This window comes from Echinops telfairi, unplaced genomic scaffold, assembly GCF_000313985.2.
Source record: "Echinops telfairi isolate 266 unplaced genomic scaffold, ASM31398v2 ScPeMD7_7467;HRSCAF=8505_1, whole genome shotgun sequence".
In the NCBI taxonomy this organism is placed as follows: Eukaryota; Metazoa; Chordata; class Mammalia; order Afrosoricida; family Tenrecidae; genus Echinops; species Echinops telfairi.
In genome coordinates, this window is record NW_022111368.1 from 28,203,144 (window position 1) to 28,225,848 (window position 22,705).

The 22,705-nt window shown below is 49.3% G+C and overlaps 1 protein-coding gene across 1 annotated transcript in view; it reads right to left on the minus strand.

Moving 5' to 3' along the window:
• NCAPH (non-SMC condensin I complex subunit H) overlaps positions 1 to 22,705 on the minus strand; it is a 36,205-nt gene that overhangs the window by 6,584 nt on the left and 6,916 nt on the right. The window contains exons 4-15 of the mRNA XM_004704360.4: positions 22,407 to 22,499; positions 21,979 to 22,111; positions 20,074 to 20,204; positions 15,596 to 15,785; positions 14,231 to 14,322; positions 13,254 to 13,459; positions 8,495 to 8,643; positions 7,855 to 7,961; positions 7,167 to 7,289; positions 3,632 to 3,742; positions 1,708 to 1,890; positions 283 to 399 (exon numbers count right to left, since the gene is read on the minus strand). Of these exons, the coding sequence (XP_004704417.4) occupies positions 283 to 399; positions 1,708 to 1,890; positions 3,632 to 3,742; positions 7,167 to 7,289; positions 7,855 to 7,961; positions 8,495 to 8,643; positions 13,254 to 13,459; positions 14,231 to 14,322; positions 15,596 to 15,785; positions 20,074 to 20,204; positions 21,979 to 22,111; positions 22,407 to 22,499 (1,635 nt within the window). The remainder of the gene's footprint in view (positions 1 to 282; positions 400 to 1,707; positions 1,891 to 3,631; positions 3,743 to 7,166; positions 7,290 to 7,854; positions 7,962 to 8,494; positions 8,644 to 13,253; positions 13,460 to 14,230; positions 14,323 to 15,595; positions 15,786 to 20,073; positions 20,205 to 21,978; positions 22,112 to 22,406; positions 22,500 to 22,705) is intronic.

The following is a 22,705-nucleotide window of genomic DNA, read 5'->3' on the forward strand; positions in this document are numbered from 1 at the left end:
CCCAAAACCTTAGCACCGAAAAAGTTTAATTGCTAAAACTGCTGTTATTTTTAAGCGACATAATAAACGTGTCTTCATTTGTCTTTCATTATCAGCGAGTCTGAACAACTGTCCGTTTTCTTGTCTTCCATCCGTTCACATGCCAGGTCCACTGACCTTTCAGAGGAACGAATGCTTTCGGTATTAGGGCTACCGAATAATCAAAGCCCTCTCAGGCTCTGTCACACCAGCCACTCAACTGCCCACACCACAGGGGAGGGGCGACATCTAGAAGCCACGTACCTCGGCATCGGCTTGCTGCTTGGAGAACTTCGTCAGTAAACCCCACATGCTCTGCTTCAACTTTTTCATGTCCATCTTTTTGGCGGTCTTGGCATACTGAATTTCAATCTTATTTACCTGAGATGAGTGTAAAGAAAAAGGAAGCACAAGAGTAGCACATACATACATTGGACTCCACCACTGCAATGGACTATAAACAACAGAAGCCTGGAGTTAAAAAAATCCAATTTACAGCAAGGAGTTAAAGAGCTATCTTTTTACACGTGCGATTAGAATCCCTCATCTCAAATCGAATTTCTTTTTGATCAAGTACACTCTCCATCCATTAAGGCAAACATGGAATTCCAGTCAGATACAAGGTAAGTCAAAAGACTTGAGACTGGGGTTCCAGCTGGACACATGCCTGGGTTTATTTCTAGCAAAATGCTCAACGGATGGCTGTGGACAAGCTGTCTCAGTAACACATGTACACTTGTTTCAAGTCTTCTCAGGTGCCTTAAGAAGAGAGAGAGCCCATCAAAACGGTGGCTTCCCAGGGGCTCTGCTGGGCCAGCTCCATTCAAGGCAGAGAGTCCACTCAGAAGGGGACGATGACTGGCTTTGTTTCTGATGCCAAAGGGCTAACTTAACGGCTGTTGTCAGGGGACACAGAAATGATCACGGGGCCGGGATGACTAAGAATGAAGACAATCAAAACCGCGCCGGTGAAGAAAGGTCAGGAAGTTCCACCAAGGAATTTCTCCCATCACGACAATGCGCCTGTTCATTCTTTGAGAGCATCAGGCTGCCCTGTAAGAACTCTGCTGGAAAACCTCTAGCCCCATCTTGCTGCTTCAGACTCCTTGCTGTTCCCAAACGTCTGAGCTGGGGAACCTTGGAAGGAACACAGCCCAAGTCCCTCAAGGGTGTCAACATGATCCATTTGACGTGGTATCAGCCGAACCCTTTGGGTGTTAGAAAGACAAACACCACCTACCCAGATGGACGATCTGCTAGAAATAAAAACTTCGTGTTTTGATAGCGTGTGTAAACAGCTCTGTGACTTCGTAGCAACACTTTTGGACTTAGACATACTCACATAGGAAAGTACCAAGCCTTTCACTGAGTGTGAAAAACATGTTTAATGCATGTTAATTTCATACATATCCAATCTGGCCAAGATTCTCCAGAGTCAAAGAGCTAGCCTTACCCAATTAGTGTAAACTTATTTTCTCTGCCTGCAGCCTTGATTTACATAGTGGATTCAGCCCCATCATACGGCTTAAGGTCTTTGCAGCAGTGGCTAGCGCTCCAAAATCTAATTAGCATCAGCTTGCTCCCTAAAGCCTGTTGAAGACCAGCTGTTTGGAGAGCCACTTAAGGAAAACACAACGAGTGGAGACTGGTTTGAGGCAAAGGCTGTCCTTCTCGGCTCTCTGTCCTTACCTTCTGAGGCTCCGCTACCAGATTGGACTCCCCATAGGTCGTGATGTCTACGTCTTGGGTTTCGGGAGCATCATTGTTCTCTGCCATGGTCTTAGGTGTTTGGCAAGGGTAAGCTGTAAGGTCAAAGGCCCCAGCTGGTCCGACAAATAAGTTATCTGGCTCTTCATAATCACTGTCAGCAGCCTGGGCAAGGAAAGAGCGTTTAAAAGCTTAGCAGCTGTCCAAAAGGGCTTAGAAATGTGTTCTACATCACTAAGGAGAGAGCACCCGACCATTCATCAGGCGAATCAAGCTTGGGATGGACTTCTAGTCGCTGCTTGTTTTCCTAAATAAACCCAACTAGGCCGGGAGCTGCTATCCACCTTCAAGTCTCTAGAGATAGGGTTGCAAAGAATTTAATAATCATACCTGCCAAACTTTTGTCCAATTTAGGATTCCAGTTGGCCAAAAGCATTCCTGCTACCCCAGAGAGATGAGCCACTGCTTCAGCAACACCCCTCACTCAGCGCCCCCCAGAGTGGCCCACAGACCAGAGGCCTGCGCATCACCTGCGGGCCTTGGAGAAAGCCACACCCCTTAGGGGAAGTCAGGACCTCTGGAGGTGGGCCCAGGAATTTGATTTTCAATAGGCTCTGCAGGGGATTCTAATTTTAAATAGTAAACTTAATAACCATGAGCTCGTCAACAGAAAATGAATTGTCTTAATTATTATTTGCTACTTATTTTTCATTGGCTTCTCAGGAGCAGGCTAAAGTTGAAGAGAGCACTCTGGATTGTCACTAACCCTAACAGCCTACGCCTCCTCCAATCAGAAAGCAAAGTGAAGGCATTGCTCTCCCAGGACTTCCCCTCTCCCCAACCTACGGGACGCAGACGAGGCCTAACATTCCCCTCCTTTCTGTTACCTGCATTGGCGATCTTAGTACTAGGTTCATGATTGAATCTAAGCCCCTTATGGGGGTAAGGAGTGTTTGGTACAAATTCATCACGAGAAGCAAAATCAGACCTGGAAGGCTGGTCTCTCAAAGGTCCATTCCATTCAGAATGTCACTGGTTAACGTCCTCCGTTACAACACACCAGCGTGAGATGTCTGCTGTGTGCTCTGCCAAAACCCGCACGTGTTTTATATTCCTTGTTTTTAGCTTTTTACTGTGAGTGGGTGCAAGCTTACAGAGCACATTGGTTTTCCATTAAACAAGTCATCCGTGTTTTATTTGGGGGCACTGACTGCCATCTGCACCGCGTAACCAGACTCTTCCAGCGTCTGTCTTCCCTGTGTTCACTCAGACTTCTACCATTTATCCCCAGGCCAGTGCTGCCCTTTCCGTCTGCTATGTGGTGTTCAAAGCACTGCATACCTCCCAGGTATTGCTGTTCACCATACAGGCCTATCGTTGAGCCACGGAGGGAGTTCAGTTCCAGGCCTGAGGGTGTTTAGGGGACACAGCCTCAATCAAACCAGCACCCAGGCCTCCGCTATGATCATGAGTTTTGTTCCACGTTTTCCTCCCACTTGACTACGACGTCCTATTGTGAGCCCTCCCTTTCAAATTGGGGAACCACCCCCACCTGCTTCTGCCTTCCGGTCTCTGGTAGTGGTTGTGTTTCACGTGGTCCATTAGTCCTCTGAACGAATGGTTTCCTGGTGTCTGACTGCTGTGCCTTTAAGTGCTCTGCATTTCTCTGAAATCTCAAAGTGGCAGAGGAAGTGCTTTCCAGAGGCTACAGGATCCATCCCTAGGCTGACTGCTTCTTGCATGTGAGACGGCCTTTACCTGCACTCTGCTCTCTCCCCTGCACCCATCACTCTCTCACCTGACTCGGACTGGCCTCGTCCATCAGCCACAGAGGGAAGGGGGAGACGGAAAGCAGGAAAGTCAGACTCTTTTCCGTTAACAAGAGGACAGAGACCTTCTCTTTTACCTGCAACCCAGGGCAGAAGTTGGAGGTGTCATTAGGGTTGTTGTAATCATAGTCTTCAATCTCTTCATATTGCTCAGTTCCTGCCTTCTGGTCCTGGGCCCCAGGATGTAACTAAAATGAAAGAAAGAATAAGTTCAGAGGCAATTTCTAGAAACCAAGCTAATGGACTTGGGTGCATAAGTAGATCTTAGTTTCTCTGATCAGTCTCCTTGTGAACCCCCAACCTACTACCACTGAGTTGACTGACCCACAGTGACACCCTCTACCAGATTTCTGTGGCTCAACGTTTCAGGGGAGCAGAAAGCCTTCTCTTTCTCCCAGGAAGCATTGGGTGAAAGTCAATCAACAACCTCGTGGTCAGCAGTGCAATGCTTACCCAATAGCGTCATCAAATCCCCTTTTAGGATCATTTCTAATTCAAAGGGTCCTCACAAGTCACCTAGTTCAATGACCTTTGCAACTGCACAGCACCCTCTGGTAGCGGGCTCAGGAGCTCCCGCAGGCGAGAGCACAGCTGCCCTTTCTCCACTGGGGCTGCAGGGAGCTCTTCTGCACACAACTGTATCTGGAAAATGGTTCCTTTATGACAAACAAGGAGCCCTGACTGCTAACTGGATGGTCGGTGGTTCGAACCCACCAGGCATTCCCTGGGAGAAAGATGTGGTAGTTTGTGTCCATAAAGTCCCATCTCCTTGGAAACTCTGGGGTTTCTACTCTGTCCTACAGGGCTGCTATGATTCAGAATCAACTCTGTGGCTATGGAGTTGATTAAAGACAAACCCAAAGCTGGAAATCTCTGTCTACAGCTGTCTGAAAGTCAGCTTGAACATTTTTGACAGAAAACTCACTCCCTTCATTTTCAGGCAGCCTGTCCCACTCCTAGGTGGCAAGCACAGTCCCCTACATGGCCAACAGGAACACACTTAGCTCTTCTCTTGTCATTACATCCACGGGTCTCACAGGACAAGTCTGGTTCCTCTCTTGGAAATAGCTATTGGCCGCACATCTCGAAAAGCCCACTGCCGTGGAGTAGATTCTGATTCACAGCAACCTATATAGTTTATCCTTTTTTTTTTAGATAGAGTTTCTGAAGCTGTACATCTTTATGGGAGCAGATGGCCGCATCTTCCTCCCAAGCAGTGGCTGGTGGGTTTGAACCACTGGCCTTGTAGTTAAGAGTCCAACACTTACCCAACAGCGCCACTAGGGGTCCTTTAGAAACTTTTCAACTACCAGTTCTTACTACAATGAGGCTATGTGACTCTGGGGCAGGGGAAGCATATTACAATACACAAAAGTGTATTGTAATGTGTTAACGTGTAAGCATCGCTGTACCCTTTGAAAAAACCCCTCTTCCCCAAGAAACCATGAGGCTTTGATACTACAGATCCAAAGTACCAGGTAACGGTATTTATTGAAGAACTGCACTTTCTTCCACTGTCTTCAAGGATACCACTGCTAAAGCCCTCTCCCTTGACAACACTCTCCTCTGGGCACTCGACTGGGCCTACACTCCACCAGGTTTGCCTTGGAGGGGCACAGGCCCAACTGAAACAGCCCTGGAACACAAATTGAGCGGTGAGTCTGCCCGTGGCCTGGAGCCAAGGTGCCAGGGTTTAGCAGGCGCTTCCTGGCGGCGCACCGAGGGCTGAAGGTGGGACCGCTGGCTTCTGCCGCCTCACTGCACACGGGGAATGTGCTCGTGGGGCTCCTCAGGAGCACAAGTTCCAGCCTTTGGAAAACAAAACAACAAACCCGCTCCTGCAGTCAAATGCTCCAATGACTCTTCTACCCTTCCCTTCACACCTGAGGGTGGACAGGGCCACCCAGGCCCGCTGAGTGGCCTGCGAATAAGGGCTGACAAGACACGGAAGGTTCTGTGGTAGAATTCCAGGCAGTTTCCATTCCCAGGCAGTGACCCTCATGCCGGCCACCACTCATCTGTCAGCAGGTGCCAGCATGTGCTGCCACGATGCTGAACAGCCGTTGGCCAGCACTTCTGGATCAACAGCATCGGAGAAAGGCTGGGCAACCCGATGCCCCGCGTCCACTGGTGAAGCCCTCTGGCTCACGGCGATCTGCAACCAGCCAGCATGGGGCGGGGCCACATAGCAACACAGTCCATCAGGCCACGGCAGAGGCTGGAGGGAGAGGACGGGGGCTTGTGCCACAGACAGAGCCCCAGGCTATGTCACGTGGCTTCATTCCCGAGCCAGGCACATCTCCAAGCCCAAGAGCCTATTCAGATGTACTATCAAGTTCCTTCAGCCTAACTGCTGCGGTGCCTCGGAGCACAGTCTGTACTGTAATGAGACAGTTGCTGCCGGGATCTAAGCAACACTGACCACGGCCACCGTTTCTACAACTGCTGCCACTCTGCATCTCTGCTCTGCGTTTTTTAAGAGTACTTCTGTTAAGTCAACAATATGATTCAGGGGAAAAAAATGGGGCTAAGAATTGAATTCAGGGGAATGAATATATATCCCTAAGACCTTGCGAAGGAACAGGTGCAATAAGGAAAAGGAAACTGGAGTGTCTGTATGCTTAACACCACAAGACTAGGACTCAAATGAACAGGAGGTCCAAATACAACAGTCAACCCAGCACTCGCTACCCACAGTAATGACAGTGCAACGCCATGTGCTCGCAGTGCTTCATCTACACAGCCCTAGAGGGAGACCGGCCCTCCTGAGGATCTGTCGGTCTCACGTGAGCTGCACACTAGCATCACCTTCCTGGTTTCCGGGCGTTGGCTTCTGCACCATGATGAGTGAGAAGTAGGTTACACATAAAACATCACACTAATGAGTCACAACTTTCCTAAGATGAGAAAATCCAGGGGTAATTTTTTTAAAAGTCTGTTGGGTTGCTAAACCACACCGTCAGCAGTTCAAAACCAACCTTTTCAGGGGAGAGAGATAAAACTTTCTATTCCTGTAAAAGAGGTACAGCCTCAAACACCCACAAGGACAGTTCTCACCTGTCCTACAGGGTCACAGTGAGTCAGGATGAACTCTGACAGTGAGCAGTACATTTCAGCATGTGGGCATCAGGGTCCAGCAAGGAGCCTGGTGGTATAATGGTTACGAGTTGGGCTGTGGTCTGCATGGTCAGCAGTTTGAAACCACCAGCAGCTCTGCAGGAGAAAGACTGGGCTTTCCATTCCCGTAAACAGTTACAGTCTTGGCAACCCACAGCTATGACTCAGCATTGGCTCGATGGCAGTGAGATGTTTCCCAATCTCTGATGGTCCTCTAGCCTGAGACGTCTCCCTTTGGCTTTGCCTGAGGGAGTCCCTTGGCTACCCCATACGCTCCTTGCCCTCAAAGACCCTGGCTGGCCCCCCTTTGCTATAAACATGAGTCCTGGGGGTGCAATGGCAAGTACTTGACTGCTAACAAAAAGGTGGCAAGTTTGAACCCACCCCATTCCCATTAGGATGACGGTCTGTTATTTTCCAGGGTTGCTAGGAGCCGGAATACACTTGCTGGTCCTCCGCATGCTATGCCTTCATGGAACCAAAGAGGAGCCTTACCTGGACGCCTGGTTTGAGGTAGAGCTGGACGAGATTCTTGACCTCATAGTGGAAATCTGCCGGCAGAGTAGTGGCTCTCCAATTCTGGCCTTCCAAAGTGGACTTGGCCAGAGTAGTAGCAGCCTATTGATCAAAGGAAAAGGAATCTTGAGGCATCTTTAAGAAGAATGGCCAAAATTATCTCTCTATCCATCCATCCATCCATGCTAGAGAACATTGGGAAGAGCTGGCCAGCACTACCGAGGGTTACAAGTGGTCGACACACTCGGCTGCTAACTGCAAGACTGGAAGCTCCGGTCTACCCAGAGGCACCTCAGAAGCAAGGTCTGGCGATCTGCGGCAGAAACCAGCCACTGGAAACCTATGGCGCACACGTCTACTCTGACACACGTGGGGCTGCCACACTCGGGAGCTGACTTGAAAGAAGCCAGCCAAGTGTGGCATCTGGGTTAGCCGGGTTCTGCATAAAACAGTGCATTTTGTTAGGCCTTATTCCCCTTCTGATAAACCAGATTCTTCCTGCAACCGAGTGTGGGGCTCTTCCTCAATCCCCCCCAGGACCAAGGGACAGCGAAAGCATGCGTTTTCTCTGAGAGAGAAGTTGGTTGTAAAACTGAGAAGAAACAAATCAGGAGTACGATGAGCAACAATGGGAGCAAGCATGAACGCCAACAGCCGCAGCACGGACCTTTGTTTTCTGGAAGTACCCATCCAAGACAATATCCTCTTCAAAGTCAATTTCAAAGTCTTTCTTTGTACTCTTCTTCCTGTTCTCTGCCTGGGAGGGGGCATGCTCTGCAGAAAGAACAGAGACGGCACACAGCTCCTCTCTGTGGATCATTTACTGCCAAACAAAGCCGACTGGTGCACACGGCTTCAGAAAGGGCAACTGTGTGTCCTAGGAAACCCAATGAAAATATATGCTAACTAGTCCCTTTCTTTCAGAGACAAAAGGCAAAACATGTAACATGGACCTAGCCTATCAGAGACCTGCCTACTGGGACCTTGGGCAGTAATTGACATGCACCCCCCTCCCCCCAACCTGGTGGTCAATGCCACCTATACCTGGTTGAGACCATGTGGATACTAGGGGGGTAGTGTAAGGACATCAACCCACCTCTCCTGGCTCTGGATGTTCACACTTCCCACTCACAAGACACAAAATCTTAACCCAACCTCCATCCCAGGCCAGACCCACTGACCACCCAACCTCATCTGTGCGCTCCTCCAGCTTAGCAGATGGGGTTAAAAGGTGACAGTTCCCCTCCTGGGCTGCACTGCTGGCACCTACACTATCTCTTCTCCAAGTCCCACGGGGAAGTACATACGTTTGTATCGAGGTCTAAAATGCCAGTGATCCGGGCCAGCCCACAGCGACATGGTACGCGGACTGAAATAGGAATATTCTCCAGGCTTCATAGAGAGAAGGGGGCACATGGTCCTAATGTCTCCATCCCCGAGGGGAATGACATCTTCTCTGGAACACACAAGAGATCAAACGTATGTACATCCAGGAAGCTTACGATACAGTTGAAGATGACTAGCCCCTTTCCCACAGATAAGCAGCCCATCTGACGGTAAGCCAGCCTCAGTGCTTCACAACAGCCCCTTATTTTCCATTCTCAAAGTGCCCCCTTCGCTTAGTGTTAGGGCAAGGTGGTCGTGTCTACACAAGCACTTTGGCTGTTTCCAAGTGCTTCATCAAAGGGAAGCCTTCCTGGTTGAGATGAAAAAACGCAGGTGTTATGTGGAAAGTAGAGGACGGAGCTGCTGTCAGCAGCACCAGCAGCTGGACAGTCCTTTGGCTCTCGGCCTCAGGGTCTCCTGCCCGCCACGTCCGATGCTAACCCCATTCTCTCTTCGCCCTCCGTCCATAAAGGGGGGCTCTGATAAACACTGTTAAGGGGCCCAGGTGGTGCCATCAGGTTAAGTGCAGTTTGTGGTTCAATAGCAGCAGCAGCTCCTTGGGAGACAGATACGGCTGTCTGCTACCATCAGGGTGGACAGCCTCCAAATCCTCTGCAGGGCAGATAGTGGTCGGAATCACTTCAATGGCTGTGGGTCTGGGATGCAGCCGCCGTTATAGTGCCTACTAAAAGTGAACACGACACTATTGTAAGCTAATTTATAGCTTTAGCCTCTCAAATCACCACCACTCATAAATGGTTTGAGGTGAGTCGGCTTTGTTCTGTGAAGCACATAACTGACCCAGTTTTACACACACACACACACAATGTTTCATATTTTACAGATGCGTATAGGTTCTATATGTTTTAATTTCAAGCCACAAGCATAGTCGAGACAGCATTATTCTAAAGGCCTCTGCCGTCGGTCGGTGCTGCTGCGCTGCCCTCTAAAGCCGGAGGGAACTAGGACACTCCCAGCCGGGCATGGCTCGGCACTGGCAATGAGCCACAGATATTAACCCCTTTGACATCAAACCCTATGCAATTAATCAATAAAGTTTTAAAAGGGGACATTGATTTTATCTATCATTTTATCTTAAAAAATGATAGTATTTGTACATTTACTGTTTTAATTTTAAAAATAAAAACACATTTGAAAAAAAATCACATTTCTGGTTTGCAAGACGTAGGTTTGCAACAGAGGCTGGTGTAACAAATATGACGACACCTCAGTTGTTGAACGGAACATATTTTTCTCATAAGAAATAACAGAAAATCAAACAGTTGGTTCTGAAGCCCTAAAAGTACACTCGTCAGGCACTCTGGAGGCCGTCAGCCTTTCGCATGGAGGCGCCGTCACCATCAACTTGCTTCTGATTCATCCAAATTAGCAGTGACTTTCAGCATCTTCAATGGTCTGAGTTCTTTGTTGCGTGGTTAATGATTTCACACATTTCACTGGAGTCGCTTTAATGACATTCCCACCCACCCCCTCCCCCCAAAAAATGTTAGTAATGTTGACTTAGCTATGTTGTACTCAGGGGCTGGTATCGCTAACTCTCTTTGGAGCCGTGGTTACCATACTGTATAAAAATAAAGCACAGTAAAAAGCACAATTTCGAGTGTTTTAACTCCCTAATGCAGCACCGTTTGTTGTCTGAGCAGAAGCAGCGCTTAAGACTGTACTGTAGCGTCACCCGAGTCCCAGAGGAGATGGGACACGTGACTCACGCTCAGACTGTACAGGTTTTTTCAGGTTGGGTTTTCAGTTTGACGATGAGCAAAGTTACAAACATTGAGCTTTTTTTCTTCCCCCGAAACTTTTCTGTTGACCTCGTGGACAGTTTGAGCTTAGAGCTGTTCCTCAAGTGAGGTATCACTGCATGCTGAACCTCAGAGGGCAAGAGAAGGTGATGTCAATCACACCCACACTGAATCCTCAGGGAGCTGCTGGTAGTCTGGGCAGTCAAGCTGGGCTGCACTGAGAACTTGCAGGGATCTATTTCCAACCGTCTGTGGACCAGGCTCTGGAGGCTTGGATGGAAGCCATTCCAAACATCCCGCAGCACACCGGGCAGAGCAGCCGACAGCTTACTAGTCTGGGACCAACACTCAACAGCTAACCGAAGCCCAGGGTAGCCTGGGTTTGAGGCCAGCCCCTCCCTCAGGTTTCTCTAATCCCTCAGGGGGGACTCTTCATTCCTTTACCACTTAGCACTTTACCTGGTAGTGCTGCCTGGCGTGGGCTGTGCTCCAGCCTGTGACCACATGAGCACCCAAAAGAGGTGTGCCCGAGCCCTCCAGGGAGCATCCTGCAGAACGCCTATACTGTATTTAGGGATCAGTGTTTTCCCTTCCCCACCTTGAGCGAGAAGACTCAAAACACCAAACCCACTGCCATCAATTCTGGCTCACAGTGACCTGATATAGGAGCAGACAGCCTCATCTTTCTGCCTCAGAGTAACTGGGTTTGAACTGCTGAACTGCACCAAGGCAACCCAATAGAGAGGCCCTCAAAGACCTCAGTTTAGTACGGTGCTTCTCCACTCTGGGTGCACGGTGCAGTCACCCAAGGAAATTTCGAAATAAGTAATCAGTGCCATGCCTCACCCTGAGATTCTCACAGGTTGGCCAGGGCAGAGCTCACGCTACTGAGTGACACCCAGTTGCCCTGCATGACCTAACCTCTCTGGGCCCGTTTCCTCATCTGAAAAATGGAAGTAACATATCTAATTACGGGGCTGCTGCAAGGATTAAGTGGTTGCACTTTATAGATTATATAAACTACATAAAGAACTTAACATGGTGCCTGGCGCAAAGTCAGAAGAGCAAGGAGCCCAACTACCAGGAACTATCACTGTCCTCTAGCTCCCATCCCCCGTGTTCTAAATGAGAAAACCAAGCCCCCGGGAGGGGGGGGGACTGAACCTGGCCCCTCATCTCTCACAGCCACCAGCAGCAGGTCTCACTCACTCACTGCGCTCCTGGTACCAGTGGCAGGCCAAGGGTAAGAAACTGAAGAATGGACAGAACTAGACTAGAACCGAAACCTCCTAACCCTGGTTAGACGTAGGAGGATCTTGTTCACTTTGGGGCTGGAGAGAGGAGTGCATTCAAAGTAGCCAACAGAGAAGAATCTTCCCAGGATGAAATGGACAAGACTGAAGCCCACCACTATCATCAGTTCCTCAGACCACCCCCACCCCCCACTGTTTAGGAGGAATGACATCTTTTTGCTGACATTTGAAAAGGGACTCATCCCACCAGCCTATGATTTCTCACACCCTAGATGGTGGCAGAGTGGGTTACACGTCGCACTGCCAACCACAAGGTCAGCGGTTCAAAACCACCAGCTGCTCCACAGGATAGGGTTTCTACTCCTGCACAGCGTTAGTCTCAGAAACTCACAGGGACAGTTCAACCCTATCCTATAGGGTCGCTATGAGTCAGCATGGACTTGACCGCAGGGAGCTTGGTTTGGCTCCTAGAAGATGGGATGGGAACACAGCTATGCCTAACCTAATAGCACCCATCAGGAGAGGAGATGCTCTGGGCCCTGGATGGACCACTCGGCCTTGAAGTACCCAGTGTGCGACCTGCAGATTTCCGCCCTGAGCCAAAGATGCTCTATCAATGGAATCATTTCCCACATGGGAGCTGAGCTCTTCTATCCTGGCGACCTTCAAGCAGTACTCTTAGTGGGATTTTTCACTCTGAACTCCTTTTAAAGTTTTACCCAAATTAAACTAGTTTGGCTGCCCCTAGTCCCAGACTTGCAAAGCTGCTGTCAGAAGTCCAGGTGCTCGTTCCAGGCCTCACGGCATCACTGGGGCCATCCTAGGCTTTGTGGGACCCCGACACAAGGGACGACCAAATCCGTCAAGCTCACACCCAAAGTTCAAACCCAATCCACCCAATGCACTGTCATTCAGTCCATGCGAACTCATAGCAACCCGACGTCAGGTTCCAAGGCTGTCCCTCTTTAGAGGAGCAGCCAGCGGCCACATCTTTCAACCAAGGAGTGGCTGGTGAGTTTAAGCAGTTGACTTTGTGGGTGGCAGCCCCACACATAATCCACTACGCCACCAGGGCCCCTGATAGGCTGTATTTTATGAATTTAGGTTTCTCTGCTTTGCTAGTCCCATAACTCAATACTGCCTCTCCCACCTCTGGTGGACCCATCAGGCAGAAGCTTTTTGTTCCTGCAAGCAGCACAGGCCCCTACCTGTCCAAATGTGGTACGATGTGGTACAGCCACACATCAGAGCAGGTGCAGTGCACAGAGGGACAGTGTTCTGCGCTACAAGCAGCTACCCCTGCATGTGTGCACGCATGTAAATGTGCGTACCATACACACGTTTGTGTAGGTTGGTCGGTGGTCCCGTTCGGGCACACCACTTCAAGTAACTACTGTGTCCCAGGTACGCTTCCCCAGCACTTCACATGGTTTATTTGAAGGCTTACAAATTCCTGCAATGCCAGTCTTATGATTCATGTTGGCTGAGCCAACAGCCAAAGCCAGGTGTGATTCCACCATGAGTCGGAGAAGCTCAGCTGGTACGGACAGCACAGCCCACCAGCCAATCAAATGGAGATGAAGTTAGTTGGCCCAGCAGGAAATCTGGTAAGAACTGAGGACAAACTCCTATGAAACCATTGCCCTGGCCCCCAAGAGCCTTACTGGCAGCTTTGAATCTGGCAGGGGTCCTTCCAGCTCCGGAACTCTTCCTGGTTCCCAACTGTGGTTTGGTCGGGTTCATCGTTGGCATCGAAGTCATCCTCCAGGGGGCCATCAGGGAAGTCCCCACTGTCACTGTCCTCCACCTCTGCATTGATGTCAAATACCTGGTCATTCTTCTTAAACTTGTCTACCAGGGCTGACACAGACTGAAGGGGACAGAGAGGGGGTTCTCAGGAATCCTCACTTCCACAGGCACCCCAGAGTTCAGGAGACAGCCTTTCACCCGCCCCACCCCACGCCCCCGGGCCATCCCTCTTCCCAGACCAGTGTTCTCCCAGGCGCACACTGAGGAAGTTTATATTGTGCAGCACAGGATGAAGCTGTATTGTTAGCAGGTACATTCTGTCAAGCACGGAACAGAATCTAAAGCCATTAACTCCATTTTTAGAGAAAACAATGGTCCATGGGGACCACTTATTTTTGATGTGGCAGTAAGGAGGCCAAAGGGGGCCAGGCTAAAAATACACTGAGGAAAGAAAGCTCAACACGTGACACTTTCTCAGGAAATGCTGTGCCGAGGGACGTAACCCCCAAGAGCAGGAAAGTCCTCCGGCCTGAGGCCATCGGGATAACCAGTTTCCAGAGCAGAGCTGGGGGTGGGAGAGTGGGAGGGAGTTCACCCATGAACAGCAGTGCCTTACCCCAAGGAGGCAGAGACGAGGGGACATGAAATTGATCCCAGGATTCATCTGGTTTATACAAGTCCTGCTGGGGTTCACAACCCCAGCCCTACACCACCAGGCTTTTGTGCCTCCAGAAGTGCCAAGGGAAATATTTTCTGTACTCCTGGCTAAATAAAAATGATGCCACAGAGTTTGGGTTCCCATTGAGCAGAACTAATCTCGGGCCATCTAGCCGAAACCAAGAGCCCTTGGCGAAATGCCCAGTGCCTTCCTAAGTCCCAAAGCTGACCACACCTCATTATGCGTCTCCCTGTCCCATTTCGTAAACTGGAAGCCATCCAAGGAAGGGCAGATCTGGCGATCTTCCACACACTGCTCCAAGGAGGCTGGAGAAGACAAAGACCAGAGGGGATCAGAGGTGGCTCAAGCATGTTCCTCGTTCTCTGAGCAGCTTAACAGAGGGGGGCACACGGTCACCGTATTCTCTGGCACACAGGCCTGAGCACCTACCATGCCGAGCAGAGAGCTGCAGACCAACCTCCATGTCTCTAGTTACTCTCCCAAGGATGTGCAGATGCCCAGCCATGCCCGCAGGCTGGAGTTTAAGTACACGTCACCATTCCAAGAAATAGTGTTGATGCTAGAGCAGAAACCCAACACTGCCTTGAAATAAACTGAGTGCCCTTTGATATAGCCGGGAAAGTAAACACTTCTTAAAATATACAAAGCCCCAAACCATTCCCGTAACGCCTATGTTTAGTCCCAAACTCAACTTGCCATAGGCCTAGCCCTCTGCGGAGAGAAGGGGGAGTGTAGGAAGGGCTGCTGCTGGCTGACCGAGTCCAGCGGATCCTAAGGGAAACACCATTTGTTGGGGAGGAGCAGGAGACGGGGGCCAGGGGGTGGACAGCGCTGCATCAGGACTGGAGTTGGGCAATTAAGACTCCTGGGAGCTTGGTCTTCTTTGGTGTAATTAATAAGCTAGGATAATGCACTATATAGTGAGGGCTGTCCTAGGGCTCTCAGAGCCGACGGTGTCACGAGGCTCAGAGTTTAGGGGTGTGTGGGGATTCTCTATTCCTCCAGGGACTGGAGCCCTAGTTTAGAGCAAATAAACTTGGAAAATAGACTGTTAGCACAGCCAGTTGTTCTCAGCAAAGATCCCACCAGCTGAGGAAGGATGGGAGTGGTACTAAAAGGATCATGCAACACATGAAAATGCTTACACTCACTTGTGTTGCTGCTTCTCAAAATGCCCTGAGGAGGAGAAAAGCGCTCGCCAAGCAGAAAAGGAAAGGGTGCTAAAATCCTTGGTAAGCCGGTTTCAAGGGGCCAACAGTAGGACACGTCAGTTCCCAGATGGCCAGAGGACTCTGGAAACAGCTCATATGCCATCCTCTCAGTGAGCCCACCCCCTAGCCCTGTGGCCAACCTCCCTGGGTAATAACTAAGCACAGGGCCTCTCTGGCTAGACACATCTAAACCCTGACACACAGGCACCGTGTTCCAGTGTGAGAGTTCGGGAAGCCTAGAACTCTCACAGCGTACATTTGCATGGCGAGGTACACAGGGACCAAGAGCAATGATGAGAATTAGACTGCAGACTTAGACTCCAGGCTGCCGAAGAGAACTGCAGGGAAAGGCAGGGTCTGGACTGACCTTTTAAATCTGTCATTTCCACCAAACCCAAATCGGGCATCTGGAGAGGTTGGCCGGTGGCGAGTGTGTACACGTCGGACGGGAAAAGCAGCTCGCTCCTGTAGTCGTGGCAGTGCAGCGTGGAGAGGAACACTCCTGCTGTGCTGCACTCATCAAAGGAGGCGGCGGTCTTCTGAAACATGGGGTCCACCTGAAGACAAGCACGGAGCAGGGAGCGGGAGGGGGAGAGTCAAAGAACGGCAGCATGCTACAAAAGGGAAGCCGAGACCTCATTCACTTGGGCTCTGTTGTGTCAGAACCGCACACACTGGACTGAAATGTCCTTGCACGTGGTCAAGAAAGGGCGAAGGAACCTCAACTGATCAGGTAAAATCCCAAACCAACGGGCACCACTTTAAAAGACAGGTTGTGTGTGTTCCGATTGATAAAGACATGATGCTCAGACAGTAAATGGTAACAAGCATAGACTGCGTGGTAGGAACCGTGCCCCTCCAAGAGTATGTGTTGCAATGGATGGACGCATGGATTGTGATAAGTTATACGAGCCCCCGATAACATGATTAAAAAAAGGAAAACCAGAACATCCTAAAGAAAAAAGTGTGTGTTGTGAAGCCTGCCGGACAGGAGTTACAAGCCCATCTGGGGATGGGTTTCTACCATGCTAGTGACACAGTGCTGCTGTAGTGTCCTAAGTCGACCTCTGTTGACGTGTAAAAGAGCAGAGCTGGAGGAGGACATGCCACGACACACGAAGATCAGGAAACCAAAAAGCAGAAGGTAAGAAGGGGCAAAGAAAGCCCTTCCCCGAGTCAGCGGAGAGAGAAAGCCTGCCCCTAGAGCCTGTCCCTGGAATCACTGCCATCAAGTCAATCCAACTCACAGCAACCCTACAGGACTCGGGATGGAGTAGACCCGTCCCTGTGAAATTTCCAAAACAGTACATCTTTACAGGAATAGATAGCCTCATCGCTCTCCCATGGAGTAGCTGATGGTTTTGAACTACTGACTTTGCAGTTCACAACCCAACGGGGTAAGAAACGAAATGTGTTTGTTAAAATCCTTTCTGTTCTAGCAGCACTAGATAATGAAGACACTGTGGCAACCTGTATGTTTACAATGTATCTGGACGAGTGTGCTTCGGCTGGTCTGTTTCCACAGCCTTTCAAATGCCCGGTGCAGAACAGGTAGGTAAATGTGTGCTGGAAGGTCCCTAGTACCCCACCATTGGTGTCAGGACAACAAATATGTAGGCTGACTTGCCTATCCTGGCTGCACCACCACTGAGTGGATCTAGCAAGACCCCTCACTTTCCTAGAGTCCTGGTGCCTCTGAGTGTCACTACTCCTATGGCTATGATACCTCTAGGGCAGCGGTTCTCAACCTATGGTCATGACCCCTTTGGGGGTCGAACACCCTTTCACAGGGCTGCTGCCTGTACCACTCGTTGCTCTCCTGAAATCTCCTAGCAAGAAACTGTCTTGCAGTGGGGAAAACTTCTATCTTACAATACTCTGGCCCTCCAAATTTCACCCCTACTCGACAAGAGCTTATTCCTTAGTATTTAAGTGCAAGGGAAAAAAAGTTTGCAGCAGTGTTTCCCACAATGGGCGATGCCAGCATCCTGGGCAATACTGGTTGGGTGCTGGGGCCTGCAAAAGCAGAGACCTGTACTTGATCCTGGATGGTGGGCTACAGTACAAGTGATTAATGGTTCTGGAATGGGGGAAGGAAGTTTTCTGGGGGTCTTCTAAAAATGTGGAGATAGGCTAAATAAGTTTGGGGACCAAGGTTTTAGTTGCCAGCGATTCCTTCAGGAAAGTCACTGCCACAGGGTGGATTGGAACTCAACAAGCCTCTAGAACAGGGCAGATCTGACCCTGGCTGTGGAGCCACTCTCCTGTGGAGAGGCTTGTGCCTTCAAACTGCTGACTGTTGGGTTAACTGCCAGGCGCTTTAACGCTGACCCGCCAAAGCTCCTCAGGGACTTCCGAGGAGGAGCAGCAGCATTGAAAATCAGTTTGAGCAGCACGGCCCTCAACGAAGCATGGTGCTCTCCTAAGGACCCTGTGTCCCCTGCAGCCCTCTCCAGTGGGAGCCATGGTCCTGCCCAGTCCACGGGGCCTAGAAGTGAGGCACATTATTTTTAGCTCCTTATGCAGCTTCTAGGCTAGCCTTCTATCTAATTCCTAAACCTCAGTGTTGAGTGTAGCACCAGGCTTGCCCACCTTTCCCCCACCTGTTGCAGACATCGTCTGAGGCCCCTCTTTGAGGACTGAGTACTAATGCCTAGCTCATTATGGTTCTCCCACTTAACTCCTGTCATTCACTTGCAAGGACCTCAATAGTCACCCAATGCTCTGGCTTCCCAGTCACTTGATACCCTCTCCGTCAATCTTCCCGTCCACCGTCTTAAGAGGCCCACATCTCTGAGATCCTAGCAAGACCCCCACACCTTTGTCCCCTCGGTATTTCACCCCCTTGTGTCATCAACCTTGACTGCACTCTCTACACAAGTCCAAGTGTCCCTTTCTGACACTGACCTTCTATACTTCCAGGCCCCGACGATGCCCAGTCTTTGTCTCCAACCAGGACTACAGTCTAGTAATTGTTTCATTTTCCTGTCCCTGACTCCCCTAAAATACCTGGAGCAATGATTGTAACTACTTCCTTGCACATGGTTTTAACTCAATGGCCCTTTTTGTCTGGGGCACACTTAATTAGCTAGACACATTCCTGGGTCAAATCCAACTTTCTGCCCATTTTAGGCTTGCACACACACAGCTAATCAAGGGTGGAGAACGACAAAGTCATGTGGACTGGTCTCCTTCCAAGTCCATCGGCCCCTCCCTCAAGTGGACTCAACATGCTGTCCAGCAGCCGAGCTTTATTTCCCTTGTCCAGTCCTTTGACCACCGTCCTCAAGGACCCCTTCTGTCTCTCCTCAAACCCTGACTTCCTTCCTCCCCCTTGCTCACAGCCAGCTTCCTGCTTTCCTGGGGGGTAGATGGAGGGGGCCAAGACACACCCACAAAGGACATCCAGTCACTCAGATCCATGCACTACAGCCATGGTCCCCTCAGCCACCCCCAACCCCACCTGTGCTGCCTGTGCCTTGCCCTTCTCACCTGCGACCCAGCAGCTCTCCGTTCTCCTCCACATCACCAACCCCCACTCCTCCGTGAGAGACTGTTACCATCAATAAGTAAGCAGGCTGTGAACTCTCCCCGTAAGAACAGAGCACAAAAGCCCTCCTGACCTCAGGCCCTTCTCCATTTGCCAACCCCATCACTCTGCGCCCAGTTGTGGGAAAGCTCTCCCAAAGAACTGCTCATACTCAGGGTCTTTATTCCTGTGCGTTTTGTTCTACCCACACTTATTTTACAAGACAGCCAGCCTACAAAAAGGCTGAAAGAAAAGTAATGTGAACCTCTGTTTAACTTTAACCTGAGTTACCAAGTATTAACAGCTTGAATATTTGTTTTCTCTCTCTCTGCCTAGGCCACACCCACCCACCCATACACATACACTGTGCCGTCATGGTTCACGGTTCTCCCTGAAACACTTGTGTATTTGTATACCGCACACTCCAGATTTACTCTCATACCTAATTGGAAGTTTCTTCTTTAACTCTTTGAATTCATAAGACTAGGGTTTCTTAGGGTTCGGTCTTTGGGCTTCTCCTCTTTTCCACATAAGGGACTTAAAAAGTTCATGGAAAAATGCCAGTATCTTTGAATTCCATTTTTCTATGAACTTCTTAAAGCCCTCTCATATACTCATTTCTTCAGCCTCGTGATTTTAACCACCATTTATACTATGGAGACGAGAGAAAGAAATCATCTAGTTCACTACTGGTGGGGGGATAAACTGATGCAACATTTTTCGAGAGTGACTGAAATTGGAAGTTTCAGATGTTCTTATAGATATACTCTCAGGAGAGTATAAATACATACAAGATTCATGGAATCAATGTAAGTCACAGCAAATGTATCTAATAGCAAAATCAAACAACAAAAAAACACTGCAGCCATACTTACTTTAAATAAACTGTAGTAATCACAAATAAGAGTGTCCCACACCACAAGTTCAAATCCTAGCTCCTTTTGCCATCACGGGCAACTTTCTTCACAGCCCTGTCTCTCAGCTACCTGGCACAAAAGCACTGTGAGGATCGAATGAGTCAGCTTAGAGTAGTGCCAGTCAGTGAACAGTAATGCTAGCTGTCACTGCTGCTGCGTCCACTATGAGATAAATAGATCAACCGTGCTTCTCAGTAGTTACAATCACTCATTCTGATAGACCGAGGGCAAGACAGGGACTGGTCACCTCCAGTCTTCACTACGAAGCTCAGAGACAAGCATGCAGACACCACTGATCACTGCGCTGCGCTGAGGCTTACACAAGCATGTGCCCTCCGAGGAGGGATAGCCCTGCCGGGCTTCATATCCTGAGAGCACGCTAGGCACACACGTCCTCACCTCACACTTTCGATCTGCTTCTGGGGTGTTGAGGTTGTTGATATTCTGCTCGATGGTTTTGTAAGAATGCTTCTTTTTTGGCTTTGGCGCCTTTTTGGCTGTGCCCATGTCAACAGCAACAGCACTTCTGTCTAAAGGAAGAAACAAGATTGAGGAGGGTGAGGCTTCCTTTGAAGCATGTAATGGAACTTATTATAAATTCAAGTTCTTCAAAACCCTAATGAGTAGCCATGTATTTAAATGTGCACAATTCTCTCAAAGCAACAGGCCCATCTAATCTGCCCCTTAGGAGAAAATCAATCTACAATGAAATCTACAAGAGCCAGAATTCCCTGGGACTGCCTTGTTTTCCCAGGTCTGGCAAGTTTTCCTCCTGTGACAGGGCACAGTCTTGTCACATTCCCACTGCTCTCTGACAGTGAGAGAGACTTGAGTTTCCATGCTCTGACAGGTTTCCACCTTACACAGGCTTCAGCTTCTGCAGGTTTTATTCTGCTCCAGTCGGACTTCTCAGGTGAGTGAGTTTCCAAAGACTAACATCAGAAGCCCTCTAGTTGGTGATGCCTACTCAGCCTTGACGAAACAAAATCTGAAGGCTTTCAGAAGGCCTTTCTCTGTTTCCAAGGATAAGAACTGGTGTTTTGAGTAACTTCTCACCCAACCCCACGTACAATTCTGAGTGTGTCCATGAGATAACTGATTTCTTGGGCCTTCACTCAAACAGCTACCTGCTACGCCATAAAACCACCACTCCTCTATGAGCTGCCTGTCACACTGTGGTGGCTTACCAGGGCTGTTTTGCAGTAAACTATGCACTGGTATGTCACTACTGATAGAGATCAAAGACTGCAGCCTCGATGTAAAGAAAACAAAAATCCTCACAACTGGACCAGTAGACAGCATCGCGCTAAACGGAAAACGGGATGAAGTTGTCTTTAAGTGGGTCCACAGCTACGTTCGTGAAAGCAGCAGGGGAGGGACAGCTCTGCTATCAGGCAGAGGGACTGAAAAGGGGATTACTGCACAGGCAGTTCGGTTAAAATTTAACACCTAACATTTGACATCCCTTTGGAGTCCTTTTAAATTTGTTCTAGTTTTTAATATTCTTCTGCTTGCTTTTCAGTTGAGGCTTTCCTCTGTCCTTGTTCCAGGGTCTTTTTAGGATGTTTCCCTGCATATGAAATCCAGGACAGGTAAATTCATAGAGATAGTAAACGGATTAACAGTTTCTTGGCGGTATGGCAGGGGCGGCTGGGGAGAAAGACGGATCTAATAAGTATAAGTAAGAAGAAAATATTCTAAAATTGTGCTGATGACTGTACAACTTTTCTTAATATGACTGAACTACTGAATTGTATGATATGTGAAGTATATGCCAATAAAACGGTTTGAAGATAAAAATCCAGAGACATATTGCACTGAGCAGACATGCTGCACGGATGTCACTTTGAGGACTCAGGTAACCTGACAAGCCATGGCATTTTTAACTGCTTCATATGCATGTGAAAGTTGGACCAGGGAAGTCAGTGCCATTGAATCATGGTGTTGGTGAAGCACACTGAACATACTGCGGGCTGCCAGGAGAACTAACAGATCTGTCTCGGAGGAAGGACAGCCCGAATGTGCCTCAAAAACAAGGATGCTGAAACTCTGACTCACGTACTTTGGGAATGTAATCAGGAGACCAGTCCCTAAAAAACGACATTAAAAAACATGTTTGGTAAAGTGGAAGGGTCAGCCAAAAGGAGGAAGACCCTCAACAAGATGGAGTGGCTGCAACGACTGAGATGTTGGTGCAGGACAGGGCAGTGTTTTGTTCTTCTGTGATTCAGAAACAACTCCACAGTACCTAACAACAACAGTGTGTCATAGTGCAGCCCATGGAATCCAAACCCCACTCTGTACCTGCAGCACAGCTCTCTGCTTCCTCGGGAGCATCTTTGCCCAGTCCCCCAAGGACTCTATAGACGTCGGCGTGAACAGCATCTACACGCACAGCGTAGATCTTGGTGCTGGCATCCAAAGTACCGGCAGCTACCTAGTCAAACAAGCAGAGCTACAGTCCTGAGGACGTACAAAGAGCTACTTCAGAGCAGCAAAACAAAGCAAGCTGCACAAAAGATTTATGTAGTGGCCTTTAAGGAGAAAAAGCTGTCAAAGACCCCATTATCGATGGTAGGGGATACACAGATGTCACACAGGCACCTTCTCTGCGTTTCATCAAGCTGGGAAATGCAGTGAAGTAGCTAACAATGCCTTAAACCAGAAAGGCTCCCAAGTCCTCGCAGAACCCCAGCATGGTGGAATGCACGGCAGCAGGCAGCAGGGCTTACTTTAAAGTTGGTCAGTTCGGTGTCCTTCTGTTTGAGAATCTCTGACATGAAATCAATCAGGTGCAACCCGAAAGCGTTCTTGGTGGTGATTTTCTGTGAACAGAAGATTGGGGGTCATGTAAGTAACGGCACCCTGAAGAAAAACAGCAGGCACAGTTTTAGGTAGGACTAGTCTCCATCTTGCTACTGATCTGAGTTCCCAGAAGCACCTGGCAACACAGCCAAACCCACATGTGCTCCCCCACCTCCTCCTCAACAAGGGCTACACAGGGACAGCACACCATCTCTGCGTGGCTGCA